This window comes from Calidris pugnax, unplaced genomic scaffold, assembly GCF_001431845.1.
Source record: "Calidris pugnax isolate Ruff unplaced genomic scaffold, ASM143184v1 scaffold13, whole genome shotgun sequence".
NCBI lineage: Eukaryota > Metazoa > Chordata > Aves > Charadriiformes > Scolopacidae > Calidris > Calidris pugnax.
In genome coordinates, this window is record NW_015090810.1 from 19230190 (window position 1) to 19249875 (window position 19686).

At 39.0% G+C, this 19686-nt stretch overlaps 1 protein-coding gene across 6 annotated transcripts in view; it reads right to left on the bottom strand.

Moving 5' to 3' along the window:
- PTPRM (protein tyrosine phosphatase, receptor type, M) overlaps positions 1-19686 on the bottom strand; it is a 360339-nt gene that overhangs the window by 314467 nt on the left and 26186 nt on the right. For all 6 annotated transcript variants that reach the window (XM_014938720.1, XM_014938716.1, XM_014938719.1 and 3 more), the window contains exon 2: positions 7228-7493. In XM_014938720.1, coding sequence (XP_014794206.1) covers positions 7228-7493 — 266 coding nt within the window. The remainder of the gene's footprint in view (positions 1-7227; positions 7494-19686) is intronic.

A 19686-nucleotide genomic window follows, 5' to 3' on the forward strand; every position in this document is an offset into this window, starting at 1 on the left:
CAACACCTGCAGGCAATACAAAAGACCCCAGTCAAAATAGAGACAACACTCCAGCTACGTCAGGCTGGGCAGCCCTTGGATTTTTTTCGCCTATTATTCCACCCCCTTATCAGTCAGGAAACAACCGGTTAAAACACTGAATTCATTTACTCAGGAAAAACGCCGCGGAATGTTGGCCTGAGAGCCGTTTTACACGGCTCCCCCCCTCGCAGGCCTGCCAAACAGGAACCAGGGAAGTGGCTTAGCACTGCACTGTCCCTGATCCTCCCTGCTTCACTGAAGAGCAAAATTAGCTTTCATTCCTGCCACTTCCCCTTGCTACGTATGAACAAAGAAAGGGGGTCTGCTCACCAGCATAAAATGCTTACTGCTGAAAATGTGCGACTCAAGATAACTTGGCTGTTCCAAGGAACAATAGAAATAAACAGGTTTTGTTGCCACACAACCTCACTCCGTGAATTCCTGCCTTTGTTGTTGCGAAATTGAAACACTTTTAGTCAAAAGGTGGATTGTACCTAAAATAAACACTCCCTACTTCACAGGACTTAAAAATAGCGGTTTGCAAAAACAAGAGAGAGAAAGAAGTATTCAGAAAAGCAATTTAGAAAGTCAGGCTGCAATCCCGCTTCCCTGCAGCCCTGCTCAGTGGGCAGCGATGGCTTCTCCCCGGGCAGAGTGCCTCCCTCTGTATTTTACAAGGGCTTGGGACCAGTTTTTCTCCAGAAAACTGGCATTGGTCTGTACCCCCAGGGGTTGAGTTCTTCTCCCCACTTTTGACTCCATCCTAGGAGTACCCGCACAATGATCACTCTTTGATGACTGCTGACTCGTCAAAGCCACTTGAAGGGTGGTTCCCGACCTGATTTGGTCCCAGGCCCCACAGACACCCGTCACAGCTGACTGACCTGGGCTGCTTAAAACATGGTCAGGCCTCCCTGGCTGGGAATTCACTTTATGTCATTTCATTCCCCACCTCTCACTCTACACAACTACCATTTGGCACTCACACATGCACTCAAGCACATTAAAGAACATTTTGGTGGTTGCTGCCAACATGAGATCCCAAAGAAACCTCTTATGGGTGAGCAACACCAAAAACTGAGCTCCTGATGCTAAGGCTTATTATATCTTATTATTCTCTTTTTGTTTTCAAATGAGTTGTGGCCTTATATTTCTCTACTGAAGACCCAGTAGCTTTCTCGGTTTAGGAACAAGGGACGGGAGAAAATAACAGCCTTGTGTACATGACAAAAAGCATGTGCCTTTTTACTCTTGGCCATTTTTAGACTGCTGAGGCTTTTAAATTTAGGTATGCGGTTCGCCCTGGTGTATCTTTCTCAAAATAACTATTCCAAAATCACCCAACTTAGTGAAGGAGATCTATTTAAGATGCCTGTCACAGGGCTGGTGAGTAAAAACGCAATATGCATTTCAAAGTTTCTTTTGAGTTCAAAGCGCAGCTCAGGAACCATATGCGTGCAGCTGAATGCAACACACACAACACGTGAGAATGTGAGTCTGACCTTTACCGCACAAGAAGCTTAATTCTCTGTCCTAGCTGGTGACTTCAGTACATTGCATGAGCCAAACTCCAAGCAAAGCATGTACAAAGCAAGTTACGAAACAAATGAAAGTTTAAGTGCAGATTTGAAAAGGTAGGTTGCATCTACTGCTTCTTATTCCCTAAACTCCTAATTTACAGGGGAAAGTGTCAGAATGGTAAAGGGTAAATCTCATCTCAGTGTGAAGTGATACCATATAAGTCCTTTGTGTCCTTACTAAAAAAGATCAGGAATTACTGCCAGGCTCTTATCCCATTTTCTCATCCCAGCTTCATAGGAATTCATGTTTAAAGAAGGTGTAATAGCATAGAGTAGTGTTGCTCCACTGGAAGCTATTTTTAATCCTTTCAATTCCATTTCTGGAATTTAAAACTGCACTGTTTGTTGTGCTATTTAATCAAGATTTGTTTCAGTTCACTGCTGCCATGCCTGACTCCTAGCAAAGTACAAAAGAAATAATTCAAAAAATAAAAACTGATAGGGGGATGGTGCGTAACTTCCAACGGTGCTGTGCCAAATTGCTTGCTCGCAGAGTTGGGAGCAGGGAACACAAGCCACTCAACCAGACTCAACCCAGTAGCGGCATTTTGCATGTTGTAAAGTCCCAAAACTGCAATGCTTCAAAAACATAAAATATATTTTAAATACTACTAATTGGTCAGAGAATCATCAACTAACGTAGGCAAAAAGAAAAAGAATTACTCCCGTACCCCAAACACACACAAAACTGGAAAAAAACCCTCTGAAAACAGATTTTCCTCCTGCTAAAAGATCCAAATGAGGGGCAGAAAACCACACATTAAAGAAAATCAAAACAAACTCCCCAAACCCCTCCGGAAAATCTAAAAACAGCCTCACCACTACGAATAGAAATCTACATGGCTTTTAATCCTTTTTCTGTATACATCCTAATTCTATTCAAGTAAGGAGGAGGGTGAAGGTCTTAGTAATTATGCAAAGCCTTGTTTTGTTTGCAGGCTGTCTCTAATGGCACGATAAACTCCTTGATGATCTTGCTTTAAGATGCACCAAGTAGACAATATCCCAGCAAAGCAAACAATTTCTGCTGTGACCAATGATAAAAAGAGGAAGCCAATGCTCCCTCAGGGGAGCACTCCTAAAGGGATTTTATAATACAGAAATAAGACTAGCTCCTGTAGAAACATCCCAGCGGCTTCGAAACAAATAGCTCGGAGACCAGGAGGCACAGCAGAAAAGAACAAGCTCTGCTGATTATCTTTGACCCTCAGAAGGTGTTTGGCACCTTGAACCTATGTTACTGCAACTTTACTGTAATCAGTAACTGGACTGCAAGGTAGACATGCTAAAGTCAAAGGAAGATGTTAAGCAGTAGCACTTAGACCATTAATTATGGAATTAAATATATCCTTAATCACCAGAATACTTAACAATTTAAGTTTAAATAAGCAGTAATTAAACTATAATTAGTGTTGCTACATGCAGGTTATCATTGTGATTTATATATGTAGCACAGCTTCCATATGAGGTGAAACCTACACAAATAATTACCTAGTAAAAAGAAAAGTGTATACTAAAAGAAATTAATTACTTTATTCAGAGACTGTACTTCTAAAGAGTCAATTCTAAATGAAAACTCAACATGAAAGGTATTAAGAAGCTCGGATAACTGGTGCTACAATAATAAAATACTGTTAATTATTAAATCTTTTGAACGCTTTGCATATATGTGTTAATAATACGTGGTTTAAACAAATAAATCTTTAGAAGTTGGATTAAAATTCACTCCACACTATTCAATCCAATTTGTAGTCAGCTACCATTAGTGAGAGTTATTTTGCTTAAGTTTTTCATGAATCAACAGCCAAACAGACCAACACCACTGTGTTTTTAAGGATCCTGAATTGTATAAATATTGTAACTCTGAAATGTTATCATATATAATTTGTCTTCAGAGTTCTGTAGTACATTTTGGTATCATTTGCTGCTAGACACATTCCTACTAATGGAATGGAATTATAAGGCATTCACAAACATGCAGATACCTACACAGATACGTGATTTAAAACACAACAGAGAAAATCATACAATTACATTGCTTTGTCCCTTCATCTACCAATGCTGAGTCTTTCCTGAAGATTACTCATTGGGAAAATACCAACCTTCATATGCGAAAAGTTACAAGGGCTCTATCTTTCCTTAAAAATCTTGTTTTCTTAATGTTATTCAGTAGGGTCAGACCGCCTCAGAAAATCCCTGTGAGGAAGTCTTGTACGTTTTGGAGGTTATGTGAGAAATACACGGGTTTGTGCCGAAAGAGGTCAGAGTTTTAGAATCAAATGAATAGCAGCTTTGGAAAAAGAGCTGGTGCTAGACACTTGTCAGATGGTCCCTCTGCTTTCTCCACACAGATGACATGCAGACATCTGAGCTCTCACCAAACTTGGAGTGGATACACCTTCTCACAAGATCCACATATACCCTCTCTGTTCCTTCCCTGGCTGCTTGCCACTAACTTTCTGCCTCCCCTCCAAAACAGAGTATGTGAAGAACAAAAAGCATGAACACAGATGAAAAGAGTTCAGAAACAATGAGAAATTGAAAGTGTCACCAGACAAGTGAGGAAATTGCATCAATGTTTTCCGAGACATGGAGGCAATCAAAATGCAGACAACTGACCATAAGCTGTTAAAATGGAGACAGACCTTCTTCAAGAACAAATTAGCTTATCTACAGTGCAACCAGTGGAGTTTTACACTGATTCCATGGACCACCACAGATAATAATATAGCATAAGACACTTTGGGACATCAGCTAAATTGCAATACCTAACCAAGTATAATTTCAGACTATATGCAAAAAATGTGCAGAAAATTACTCACTATACTCTTCAGGGAAAGAAAGATTATGTAAAAATTTCTGTATTTCCAGAGGGAAAAAGAGCACCTGGAATCCATTACAGACAGACTCAGGTGTCTATTATATACCAGCTGATACACGGTAATTTGCTAAACTGCAGTACCCCATCCAAGCGTATAAGGGCTCACCTATGAATACGGGTGAACAGTCCAGATGGCAGGTCTCGAGTAGAAAGCAGACTAGAAATGCTACCTTTCTATGGCCAAATAGCCATATTGCTCAGACATCAGTTAGATGTATCATACTGTTAGAAATCTGACACAGATTATTACTAATAATAACATTTAAAACTGTCAGAGCTTGTCTGTATTTTATTAATCTGTTAATTTACCTTAAATTTACTAGTCAGAGTCAAAGCTTCTTCTATTCCCCTGTCCACATTAGTGTTTTGTTTCAGAGCTAGAGTGAGGTGTTGAAGCACAATCCTCATATCTACTGAGAGCTGGTTCATGGAGAAGTTCTGTTGCATGAAAACCAAACTCCTTTCAGAAGACAGGGAATTGGCAGCTCCTCTACTAATCCATTCCAAACCCAGTTCTAGACTTGGTCATGAGCGACAGTCACACAGTGTCTACAAAGTGTACGTGCACCACATAGTGCTCCTGAACCACCCAGCATGCTCACAAAACCCTCCAGTAGATCCCATGTTACAAACGGCCCGGAGTTTTATCTGATGTCAGCCACGAAATTGTCTGTGGGATGCTCTATTCCTCTTGCACCATCCACTGAGGCTAACAACACAGAGTGGTCCTCGTTCTTTCAGTCAAGGTAGAAAGGCTCTTTGGCATCACTGGAGGGAATTCTCAACACTGCCATCAAATCAGTAACGTGGGGTCCACAGTCTTGCATTTAGGTCACAGAATCACGGAATACCTTGAGTTGGAAGGGACCCATAAAGATCATTGAGTCCAAATCCCTGCTCCTTGCAGGACTACATAAAACTAAACTATATGGCTAAGAGCATTGTCCAAACACTCCTTGAACTCTGACAGCCAGAAGAATACACATTGCCCTTTCACCCTGAGACGTAAAGGTATGTCTAAACCAAGCTTGGACTCTGTGACCAGGATACAGCCTCATGCTTCAGAAAGGCAGGTAGTACACAGCTTTCACCACAATGCTGAGGTTAACCTCAACTCTGCTAATATGCCTGCCCTTCTAGAAAAGGTGCTGGTATTTCCTCAACAAGCCCACAGCCAATTATAGGAGATCCACATCAGAAGTGCTCCCAGTGAGTTTGCTGAGATGTCCATAAACTTACCCTGAATCCTCTCCAGGAAGCCCTGACAATGCAGTTGTAGCAATTCTTAGCCACCTTGGGCAGAGCACTGGATGCTAATGTAGACCCTGTCAATACGCCGTACAAAACTAAGCAACACGCTATTTGAGGCAAGAGGAAATGAATGAGTGTGCTCTTTTGAGTCTGCAAGCACTGCACCTACTGCCAGTTATCCCTGTTCCAAGAACAAGATGGTCCTGACACTCCAAAATCATCTTACAGACCAGGACCTTCTATCAATTGTGGGTGAAACAACCACAGAGGGAAAGACTCCAGAAAGTTCTTCAGCTTATTTCTTTTCCTTACAGGAAAAAGGGTTCAAAAGGAACAGCTTCAGCTCACTTGAGAATTCCTCACAGATCAGCCGCTCCAGCCACAAAGAGGTCCACTATAACTCCCCAGAGTACCTTGCAGCAGACATTGCCAAACTCATGAGAATATGATGGGGCACCAAACAGCACATGCAGGAAGAGACACAAGGCTCTGCCACATGTGACACTAGTAGCTGGGGCACTGATGTAGGAATTAAGATGTTATCGTCCCCTGGAATGACACCATGGAATGAAAATATTGTACTTCCTAGGGAGGTCTGCAGTCAAAGAACCCCCGTCTTTGGGATGGCTTTGCTTCAGAAAGCTTCAAACCATAAGTATGGTGACAATGTTAAGCAGGAGGGACCAAATAAAATACAAACCAAACTTTCCAAACTGCAAGTGAAGATGCGAGGAGCCTTAATAACATCTTTGATCTACTGGTCTGCTATTATTGCACCAAATTACCTGCTTGTGGAGACACAGACTGTATTTTCCATGGAAAGAAAGAGAAAAAAAAAACTCTGTTGAACTACTATAGAACAGTAAATAATGATATAATCTGTAAACTTTCCTACAGAAAAGCAGCACCCTAAGGAACTGTCAAGTGAAATTCTCGCTAAATCTTTAGGATGTAATCAGAAGCTGATTCCTACAATAGCTACTGTTATATTTATGTTTACTACTGGACAGAACAAATGGCTATTACATTCAAACTGAAGACTCAAACTGAGGATTCGAAGGATTCTGCTGGTTTTAAAGCAATAAGTATTGCTGATCTAAATGAAACTTGAAGACTCTACTGCAGTAAAATCTATTGGCATTCAATTCCAGCATCTCTAATGAACTGAAAGAATGAGTGAATTTATTATGGAGAAACAGAGGTAATTGACTGAAATCAATGGCAAAATTTCTAAATTGTTTCAATGTAATTATTCCATCCACATTTAAAGCATACATGTGTGTGCGTACATTTCATACACTTCTACAAATACATGTAAACATATAAGCACAGCCATGTATATATAAAACCAAACATTTAGCATATCTACAAAAATATAATTAAGAAAAAGATCAACAAGACATACTGAAAGATATTTTGATTTCATGTCAAAATGATGATTAAGAACCAGATGACTATTACGAGAAACAAAATTTCATAAAAAGTAAAATATACCTGATAAAAATTGGGCCAGAAAGTGCTAATTGCCAGTTCCGCTCTGTTCCAAGTAGCCGTGATAGATGTGTTCCAGACCGGGTTACCAATAGGACCATCATTAACTTTCACATATATATTCAAAGTGCCAGGGCTAGATCCACTTTTGCTTGAAACATAATAGTGGAAATCAATACAATGCGTATCATTTTCTTTCAGATGGGGTAGCAGGAGGTGAGCTTTCTGTCCCGCAAATCTCCCAGATGTATTCACCAACATGAAAGAACCTGCAAAACAAAGTTACTAGTTCAATTTCCCTTTTATTTTATTTTCCTCTCCTTAATATTGTGATCTGAAGTTAAAGCATCATTAAAAGAAATAATCATTTTGCTTTGTTTCTACTAACATAACAGTAATTTGTATTAATCTCAAATTAATTTTGAGAATCTCAAGATTCTTTTCCAAAACTAGTAAATAATACTAGAATCCTTATTTTACAGTTGGAGAAAGAAAGAGACAAACAAAAAAACACTGAAGAAGTGATCTGCGCTGCACTTGAATCTACAGATGTTAGAAGAGAACCAGTTGTAGGTCCCAATTATCTGAATATTTTTTGTATGCAGTCTGTATCGGGTTTGTGTGGTAATGTTTTGGTAGCAGGGGGGCTACACGGGTGGCTTCTGTGTGAGAAGTTGCTAGAAGCTTCCCCTACGTCTGATAGAGCCAATACCAGTCAGCTCCAAGACGAACCCACCACTGGCCAAGGACAATCCCATCAGCGACAGTGGTAGTGCCTCTGTGATAAACTTATTTAAGAAGGTTAAAAATACCCCTGTGCAACAGCAGCCAGAGAGAGCAGTGAGAAGATGTGAGAGAAACAACTCTGAAGACACCAAGGTCGGTGAAGAAGAGGAGGAGGTGCTTCAGGCACCAGAGCAGAGATTCCCCAAGAGCCCATGATGAAGACCATGGTGAGGCAGGCGGTCCCCCTGCAGCCCATGCAGGTTAACGGTGGAGCAGATATCCAGTATCCACCTGCAATCTGTGGAGGACACCACACTGGAGCAGGTGGATGCCTGAAGGATGCTGTTACCACATGGAGAGACCACACTGGAGCAGGTTTGCTTGCAGGACCTGTGACCCCTGGGGGACCCACTCTGGAATAGTCTGTTCCTGAAGGACTCTACCCCATGGAAGGGACCCACACTGGAGAAGGAGAAGGCCATGAGTCCTCCCTCGGAGGAGGAAGGATCAGCAGAGACAACATGTGATGAACTGACCACAACCCCCATTCCCCATCCTCCTGCACCGCTGTGGGGTAGGAAGTAGAGAAATCAGGAGTAAAGCTAAGCAGGGAGGAATGTGGAGAAGGTGTTTTAAGACTTAGTTTTTATTTCTCATTATCCTACTCTGATTTGAGTAGTAATAAATTAAATTAATTTCTCTGAATCAAGTCTGTTTTGCCCATGATGGTAACTGTTGCATGATCTTTCTACCTCTATCTCAACCCACAAGGCTTTTGTCGTATTTTCTCCCCTGTCCAGTTGAGGACGAGGATGACGGAGCAGCTTTTGTTGGCACCCAGTGTTCACCCATGGTCAACCCAGCCCAAGAGTTGCAAGACAAACAAGGAGAATGGTATGTGCTCAGATGGTGGGATGTGGTACATGATGTAGACGGAGTCAGCTCCTCAGCCTCACTCTAGCTAACTACCAGCTACATCCCTGACTGATTAAGTGTGACAATTGTCTCCTGGACTCAAAAGCTGAGAAAAGAAGGAACAAATGAAAATACCCAGAAAAATTAGTAAGCTTTACAGGAGGAAAAAAAAAAAAAAAAAAGGGAGATGGTGTGAATTTTACACTATGGTCCCAAATTAAACAACAAACAACAAGAAATGTAAAAGTATAGTTCAAATAAAATTACGTTCAAACAGCTCTCACATGAACAGCTAACTCAATTTATGCTCTATTTTTCAGTGCCTATTAATGTGTTTCATTGAAGTGTATCTTCAAAATAATCATGTTACAGAACAGATGTGCAAATAAAGAATTTGAATGACTGTATAGACATTACATTAAAAAATACAACATGATTTTCAAGACATTCATATTTCTGGGTTGAACAAGCCCAAAGAAAAGAATTCTATTAATACATATGCTATGATATCATAGAAGGAAATGAAACTCAACACAATGTCTACTTGGGAAAGAAAACATATCAAATAAAATACATGAGGTAATTTAAACCCTGCATTTTTCATAAAAGTCAATAAATGGATATGTTATAGTTGCGTGCTATAAATGCATAGCTAAGTGCTCTTATAAAAATATAAACACACATTTCTCAGTTATTAGAAAAATAATTTTAAAGGTTTTGTCTTTTTTTTACTTTGACGGGTGATGATACCTTGGAATTTCAATGAGATGCAACCTCTCAAGTCAGTTCTTGAAGCAAAATATAAGTATTTAGAAAACCTTGGTCCTGACTGCACCTTTATCTTAAATAGGTTTAACTATTCAATAATACAGTTTTACAGTTACTTCAAATTATTTATCAAGCATAACTTCTCATTAATTTTAATTCTAGACAAAATAACTGAGCTTGTAAAGTTGACAAAAATGGAAATTAATTGTGATACAAAGGAATCTGAATATTTTACTTCATAAAAGGCATTACTCTGTACTAAGTTTACAGACTGTTAGTTACTGTAACATATTGGGACAAATCCTTATTCATTAGTAATGTAAGTAGAAGTCACTGAACATGTTTTCCAAACTCTCCTACAGAAAACTTCTGATGTTTAATTTAGCAGAAGGAAGGAAGGCAAGGCAGCAAGATTCACATGCTTTTCCATGCAAGGACTGGTTTCTACAAGTTTCTACAAGGCTATAATCAGAAAAAAAAAAAAAGGACACACAACCCCCCCACACTATTCTAGATGGAGCAGCCAAGAGGTGGCAACATTGCTCCTAACCCACTGACACAAACACAGGAAGGAATACTCCTTATTACTCCTTTTCACGTGTGCTCACCCTGTTTCACCCTGTCACAGCAGCACACCATTTTCATACAGAACGTTCTATGTGTTTTTGACTCGTAACACAAACATCTTCAAATACTCCAATACAGAAAGAATCAAATTTACTTCTGCAAAGACATAGTAAGGAGAAGGCTTCTGTCTTTATCTTATACAGATGAGACTACCCTAGTTAGTAATCGTTGGTCTTTCTAACACTTTCTTTAGTATGACGGTTCCTACGTTGTTGATGGTCTTGGGTTGATCAAAAGATAAAATTCCCCTGTGCTGGAATTTTTAATCCTGTTGTTCAGTGATTAACTAGGATGCTGAAGGGTGAAGAATGAATAGACACAGATGCATCCTTAAAATTGTTTGACTATTGCCTTAATCTTAGGAAATAAGACACCTAGCAGTGCCATGACATCACGTAGGTCATTTTGAGAAAATTTAATTTCCCACTTCTGAAGGTCTCACCAACCAGTGCTTTCAGAAGCTGAAGCTTCTTCTGTTCCAGTGCACCCAGAGAAGCATCTTCACTCATGCAACTTTTAAGAGAGTTGAAAACCAAAAGGACATTCAGCCATCTAGTGTGACCTTCTAAACCCAGAGCTGACTAAGTAACATGGAAAAACCTGCCTAAACATATCCTCTTGACAACCTTTAAGGAAAATCTTCCTGAAGCAAGTAGCCCTCTTAGGCGAAGGATCCAGGATCAGCTGGCTGGAAAAGCCTGGTTTCCAAAGAGAACAGACTCCTTGTACCAGGCACAGGCATGACTTGTGTGCGTGAGAATGAAATCCCAAAGCACCTGTGCATTAAGCTATCTAAAATCAGCCCATTTAATGTGGAGCCGTTTCCAGTTAACCAATGAAGAAAAAATAAAGATAAGTAATGCTGCAGATGTATCTATATTTGAAATGGCATGCTTTGCAGAATGTGCTCTGTCTGCCTAGAATAACTAGCACTGCTTTTTTGAAGATAAATGCTTCTTTCAGTGGGCTAGATGAACATGAAACATCCACACAAGAAGTCTCAGGTACACACAGTCACGAGTATGTGGGCAAATCTAAAGTTCTGATGTAAGCTATGAACGTTCTGGGGGTGCGATGACGGTTAAGCAAAAAGAAAACACAGATTAACAAACTTCGTGGAACCCCCCAGTTGGTGCCTTAAACCTTTATTAGCCCTTGTCTTTGAAAGGCTGCCATCTCATGAAGCAATTCAATATTTTCTTTGACAGTATCTGTTTTTCCAGGCATGTGAATTCTGATAAAGATCAATTCAGCTTCTACACCTAGTTTTAACTATGGATGTCCTGACAAGAAAAACAGCTTAATATGTATTAAAATGAAAAGGCATAATCATTAGACAGAAATCATTATATGTATTTTAGTTAAATCCATACAGTTTGCATAACAAAAAGAAAAAAGTTAATTGAATAAATTAAAATCTTTCTTATGATTTTTTTCAAATAAATTCATTTTATCTTCAGTGTTAAGTCATGTAGAAATCTTCTCTTTTGACTTTTACTATTGTCATCTGTTAAATGGATTGCTGAAATAATACTACGCCAGATTGTTGTATAAATCTAAAACATGTGGATAAACTCAATACACAAATAAACAGTTAATTTTCACCCCCCCCAAAAAGGGGGTGGGGTGGGGGGGTGTCTCAGACATGAAAAAGGAAAACAAAACCAAAAAGCCACCCATGTCATACTTTCTTACAGTGGATCAGTTCTGCAGAATCATTTCTCATATATTTGGGCACATGAGAAATACATACAAAAAATAACTGCAACTATTCACGGGTATACCTACCAGGAAAGAGTCATCTGCCAGAAAAGAAGGTTTCAACAAGAAAATATGTAAAATTATAATCAATTCAGTACTCATTCGTAAGAAGAGACAGCAAGTACACATATTGCTATAAACATACTCCTTTTCAAGTGACTGATTTCCTAGATCTGCTTTCGTGTTTAAGCACATGGATGATGATAGTTTCCTCAGTCAAAAAGTTTAAATGGGATTTACCTGGGTTCAGTGCTTAGGTCTATGTTTAGGCACTACATGCAATTTAATAGTTCGAAAGTACACACAGTAAAATCAAACTGAGAATAAAATCTAAGGTAGCTGATGGTGCTCAACATCCATTAAATTCAGGCTTCTTTAATCCACAAACTTGCTAAATCATCCATATTTCATAATTTTACTCAGAGGGTTTAAATAAACAAACTGGTGAATTTGCTACAGTTGCTGTTGTTGCTTACAGTTTCTCACTGCAAAAATGTTTCAGCAGTAACTCAGCAAATATTTGGTTCATTAAAATATCAATTCTTAGAAGATGCAATACTTGAAAAAGATAATATAGATTAAAGTTGCTCCAGAGTAAATGGGCCATCAAACTTCCCAGTAATTCTCACTAGCATCAATGGAAATTTTCTGTGAAGTAAGTACAGAGGAAAATGAAATTTTGTACACAAAAAGATGCCCAAAAGATGGAGTGACACACGAACTGCAAAAAAAGCCAAACCAAGTATTTGTTTAAAAAAAAAGAAAAGTTGACAACTGGAAAAGCAATGTACTGTCCTAAAAAAAATGATGGAAATGGCACAGGAGAGATTTTCCAGTCACTTCTGCAAGTTTTCACCATGTCACATCACCTTGTTAAGAGACACTTTTTACACTTGGAATGTCAAATACAATGAAATTGAATGCAGTATCATTTTTCACACATGAAGAAAATGTGACTAGTGAGCAAAGAAAGTTACTTTGTTGATTTTTCACCAGTCTAATATGTGGTTGAGGACAAATTATTAGTTTCCCTTCCAGACTGTGACAACAGACAAGACCTATACAGGTTATAATCACAATCCTATCGCATTTTCATTGATACAAAAATAGATATAAGGAAAAAACACTGGTATTCAATTTATTTAGGCATCAGTACGGGTTGATTTTGACGCTCAGTATGTGAAAAGTGTAAATGAAGGAAAGTAGAAAGTCTGATTTTAGGAACAGATATTCTATGTATTATCATATTAACACAACACCCTTCAGGTGCAGAAACATCTCTGTGTAAGGCTGAAAGATATAAAAACCACCTTTTATCAAAAATGTGGTGATGAGATAGATACAAAGGGTTACTTTTTATGAACAAAACAGCATTCCCTAAATGCCAGCCAACCCCACTGCCATCACTCACAAGGTACGACTGCCTTTTACCAATAAAGTATCCCTGACTGTGACTGCTGTGAGTGCCCAAGACTAAATATGTGACTGACCAAGACACTGGAACTGCTGCACATATGCAGATGAATTGCAAGGTTCAAGTATAATGACTCCCACTTTCAGACAATGCAAATTCAATATATATGTTCTTTTATTTACTGTACTACATATACATGTGTACGGATCAACTTGGAAGCACTGCAGAAAGCAGAAGACCTGAATTTAATAACAGCCAGCCCTTAATTCCCAAAGCTAGTAAACAGAACAGGTTTTGTTTTCAGTATTTTTTCATACCATTTAATCATTTTACAGATAAAGGCAAAAATATGTTTTCAGGTAACATTTGAAAATTATGGAGCTGTAATTTGACAAATCTTTGAAAGCATGACTAGCACTACCTAAAGAAGCCAGAACTTCTGCTCAAATGCACCACTTCTAGAAGCCATGCAACAGGTAACTGCACATAAGGATCAGTGCTGCGTGCACCCCTAAATTAGCATAACGAGATGTGCCAAAATTGAGAGTCTTCACTTCCATCAGTTCTGTTCATTAACTTACAAAATATTATTATCACGTTATATAAGGTGAATTTTAAGCCTTCTTTTGACCAATATCTACTGGTATTAAATTTCATGTGATAATTTTAAGCATTATTTACTACCCATCCTAAAAAAAAAAAAAATCACGAATCATCTCAACTTTCAAGTTGCTTATCTTCCAAATTTTCAACTTAAAACTCTTGGAAAAAATCCGTTAAAATATTCCATCATAAATCCTGTATATTGTTTGAAAAGATCAATCCACTTCTACCCATAATGCCATCTCAATTTTAGCAGAACTACTAATAAACCTAATAAGCCTTATAATTCTTTCACCAAATTCAACTCTCCAAATTCTTCCTCATCTCATATGCATAGACACATCTTCCATTATTTTGTTAGAAATTGTTTTGATCAAACACAAACACAAAATCACATATTTCTGAATCAATTATTTCTGCAGTTCCTTTTCCAATAGCTAGTAATATCTAAAAGAACTGCTTTCTGATGAATGCTGTTTGTCTTTTCAATCCTTTTCAATATTTAAAGAATTTCAATATTCAGTTAACGTCACTATTCATCCTATAATCTTTGTTCTGTTTTCTTTACGACTTTTACATTTTCAAGCACAGTATTGACCTGTTGAAGGCTCTTTCTCATATAACTAATATTACCTCTTTGCAAAGAGCAAGCAATGTATAGAAAGTCCATATACACAAAGTTCACAAGCCATTAGAGAAACAACTGCATGTGGACAAATTCTGAGAGATCTGTCTAAAGTTTCAGATTCAATTTCTGAATCAACCATTGCATTTTAGAAAAAAACAGAAAGCGAAGTAAGAAAAGGTAAGTTATCTATATGTTGGAGTACACCATATGTTAATTAATGAAAATATAAGTGTCCTCTGGTGAAGAGCTAACTTGAAATAAAAATATGAAGGTTATAAGTGAAGAAAAAAAAATAGTGAGGGAGATGGGATGGAACTTGTTAGGGAAAATGTATCATGCAAAGATTCATGACTATGGGACATGCAAACCCAGACCCAGGGAAACTTTTAAAACTCAAACCTATCCAGCAGGAGCTCCTCAGGACTTGAAAAGACAAATTCACGTTGAGTATTTTAGAGAAGGGAGCAGATAAATACTCGAAACGGTCAATTTCAATTAATTGACATTAGAGGACAATGTGAATTTTGCTAAAGTCTCCTTCACATAAAATAATACAAAAAGGAACTGGACTTCTTTCTACCCTCAAACTTGAATAGAGAGAGCCTTTAACAGAAAGGATTCAACATTTCTGAGATGAAGGTGTAAAGTGGCGACCAATGTGAGGCTGTCACAGTGGACATCCCCCAACCCATTTTCAAATCAGCACAGCTCCAGAATAAGAACAAAGATCATTCTTTGAATATATATATCCAAACTGTGGGAGACTATACTTTGCTAAGTATTTCCTCCATCTTCCACTGTTAATAAAGTTCATAGTTTAGGCCAAAAAAAAAGAAAAGCCAAGAGTATTGTCCTACAGCTGGATGTTTGATATGCAGAAGATGATCAGTCTCTGTATTGTGAACCATACGTGCGTGCAAAGAAAGAATACTGAAGAGAACATACTTGTCTAAATTAAAAATACCCTGCACAGTATTAGTGCAAGGGAAAACTAAAGCTCATAGGTTTGAATGTTACCTGCAGTTAAAGATCCTGTAAATGTGAGATATAACAAGCTTCCCTGGCTTCAATGTGTGGATGTAAAACATTGTCAACTTGGAAGAAAGATAAATTAATGCTGTGTTTATATACAGCCTTCTAAAGCATTCACATTTGAACTACAGTAACACTCATGAAGGCAACCAGAAAGATTTTATTCATTTTTTTTAAAGGAAACCTGACTTGCCTGAACCTAAGGCAAACACAATTACAAGGTAACCCTCTGATAAAGAGGGGCTGGTTTTAGCGCAAGCAAATAAGTCTCCAAGGAGCTGTGCTACTCCTCTTGCCTGTGGAGGGTCACCCTAGATGCAGCCCAGCCCCGAGGCAGTAAAGCAGTCCCACCACAGGAAGGAGAAGGTTTTCTTACCAGCATTCTCACTCAGGAAATCCATGGGCAGCTAACTAGCCAAGGGGTACAACTGCTCAAAAGAGGGGTTGGTTTGCTTGTTTTTAAAGGGACTGTGCTCCAATTGGGCTACAAAGAGACAAGTTTGGTACAGGACAATATTCTTGTTCGGCTTAATTTTTGTAAGATCCCTCATCCTGTGTTTGGCCTAACACAATATGCCCTGGCAGCTCCACCAGTAGCTTCTACAGTTAGTGAGAACTGTGTCACAAAACTGTTAAACCAGTAAACTGATTTATAAAACACTCTCACAACACACAGCTTCCCATAAATGGCACACAAGGTTTTCTTCAAATTCTCTCAAGAGTCCCCATGATGCAGTCAGCTGGATTTCTTTAAAGCTGGCCTAATACCTTTTACCAGCTATAACATTTTTTAACTTTTATGCTATGACTGGATCTCAAACATGCCAGAGCTTTGAGACAGATCTGTCTGCACCTTTTCTTTAAAGTGAACACCCCAAAAAAATACCAAAAGGGTTTTGAAGAAGCGATGTTTTATTAGAACATAAACTTGAACAAACTCTCTTCTGTCTGAAAACCCAGATACTTTCAGGTAAAAGAGATAAAATATAGCCATTTGAAAACAAATACCTTTCCTGCCCAACAGCGTATCTGCAACAAGGGCCCTTGTCCTCCAGACCTGCTTTCACACTAGCACTTTCAATAGCCTCTATGGTTTCCACAAACTCACTTGTTCTCCTCCGGGTCAACAGAAAAATCTCCCCTCTTTTCATCATCTCTGGCCTAGTTTTATGTCTCTTCCCCATTATTCAAGAAAAACTCGCCAAGTGCAAGCTCCCAAGTCAGCACGTCTATTTCCACCTGCCCTGTTCTTCCCTGGAAAAGCTTCTCCCATGGCCAGGTGCTCTCAAAGAAGAAATCCTCTCCCCCCTGTCAAAGAACTGCCCCTGACCAAAAAGCATGCAGTTACCAACTGTGGACTTATCACAGCATATGAAGTGCATACAAAAAAATAATTTTAAAAGACGCCTTGAACCACTATCTCATTTGTCACAAATAGAATGACGATATCTGCATTAAGAACTTTTTGTATGTCCCTTCTGTTTTCAAGGAAATAAGATGAATTTTCACAGCCTCACAACCAGGATAAAACTTGTTTAGCACAAAGGCTCTTTCCCTGCCTCTGAGGACTATGCTCACAGATGCTTCCTAATAGGGCACAGCTCCAACAGTTGATTCTTTAGCCTGTGCACCTGTAGTGAGATTGGAAGAGGAGATCTGCTAGACACATCTGCTGAATCTATCCTAAGCAAAATAAGGAAATTCGAAATACAGGATTAAGTAAATAAAGAATAGGAATTGGAATGGTACCAATCAACATGGTAACAGACAAACAGGTCTTGCTGAAAAAGATACCAGCTAAAGATGTAAGAGACTTCTGTGAAGTGCTTAACATAGCAGACAAACTGATTAGAGCAGCATGACAGAACACATCAAATGTACTAAAAGCTGAGTAACTGAAGCAACTATTAATGAAAAAATACCAGTAAAGAAGGGATGAGGTTCTGCTAGTGGGATTCTCTTTGGACCACCACTAAACTAGATGCTATTTAACTTCTTTAACAAGGTCTAACAACAGATGTAAAACTGTTTCTGGCACAAACTGCAGCGGATGAAACACCGGCAACACAACACAAAGTATCTGAGGAGCCAAATCTAAGCTCTTAGGAGTCCTCCTCTCCCAGCCTGACAGACACAAGGCTGCTGCAGTTCCATGTCCCCAGATCCAGCCGGTGGTGAATTTTCCCAACAGAGACAGACACACACACCAAGGGAGATGGACAGTCCCACTGTGTTGCTCCTCTCCAGCTAATTTCGTCTGCTAGTGGAACCCTCAACCACCTCCTCCCCAGGTGCAGGCCACCAGACCCAACAGCCCCTGACTTTCATGGTCCCACACCAGCTGCTGGCACTCAAATCCCTTATACTACTCTCTGATTACCCTGGTTTGAAGTTCATGGGCATTCACACACACACTGAAAATGAGAGCGCAACCCTCACAACAAGATGGTTTGAAACAGGATTTAATAAGAACACAGGATAGGCTGTGGTGATCAAGCACCGATCAGGCAGAGTCACACCAGCGTACTCAGTGGTCAGCTATTTAGAGTTGATGAGTCTCTTTTATTCCTTTATCCCTCTATTTTTCTCACACTTGCTCCTTCCCAGTCCAACTTTACTCCTGCCTTTGGTCCCCACATTAACAGTTGTGCATGCACTGAGGGCAGCAAGCAAGATTGCAGGCCACATTTCCAATGAGTCACTTACCTACCAATTTGTATTTTATTATAACTTGGCATTCAAAGCATGAGACAGTTGCTTTGTCACTGAAGATAAGTGTCTGTAAAACTAACCAGCACATGCCAACAATTGATGCTGCAGCCCAGAAAGTCTCCTTTTCTAAGCACATTCTCTTTACTGCACCACCAATAACATTAGTCTCTATTTTTGTAAACCATTCAACCATGTAATTCAGCATTTAAGAAACAATACTCGGGAGGTAAGCAGAAATCAGCTTTAATACGATTCAGAGGAGCTCCCGGGGTAAACCAGTTGCTCTTCAGGTAAAAGCTTTGGGCAAGTAAATATAATAAGGAAGCAGGGGGGGGCGGGGAGGAAGGGGGAATGGAACACAGGTTGATCCTGCATGTTATCCTTATTGAAAAGGGCCATCTCTAAGAACAGGGTTAAGTGCTACTAGTGCTTTTCTCCCTTCCCAATGACAGGCTGAAAGGTTTGTTAAGCACAAAGGTTAATACAAAAAGCTTCTCGAGGCCTAAAGACAGTGAACTTTACAACTTTTATAGAAATTCAATTTTGCTTCAGCTTTAGGTTGCTAGGTTAATGTTTGACTAACAATCATACCTATGTATATACTCTTCCAAATTTTAGATCATCCCTGCAATAAGTTACTTTCCATTAAGAAGTGGACTCTCATTGTAACTTTCTGCATACAGTATTCTCTGGAAACAGTACTCCCACCTGGCCAATTACGAATTTCCTAACCAGGGATAAAGGCAAATTGTCATAATACTACCTGGTGTGTAAACTACTACTAAAGTGTTGCACAGATTGGCATCTGCAGGGACACAGCACATGCAAATGACATCCATCTTTGAATTCCACTCAAATGTCTGATAGTTTGTCAGAGACCTGTAAGACAGGAAACGAAACACTACTATATTGCCTATGGCATTAAATCCCACAACAACACAACAATACCAAGCCTTCTGAAATTGTGTTTGACATATCAGTAATTTTAGAAGCGTATTAGCCTCAAGGGCCGTTCTGTTACTGGAGTAATTTACTCCTGGTTTTATGAGTGTAAACAAAGATAACTCACAAGAAATCTACCTTATCTATCAAAGGGTAGGGTAGAATAAAAAGAAAACAACTCCACAGATCTACAGTTGACTACGATATAGTGTTTAACTTACTCTTTGAATCTAAGCAAACACCTTTTTTCTCATCTGCTTAATACGCTCATCTGAAACCTCCTTTAGTATGGACCATAGATATCCTCAATTCTTTTACTTCCATGTAAAAAATC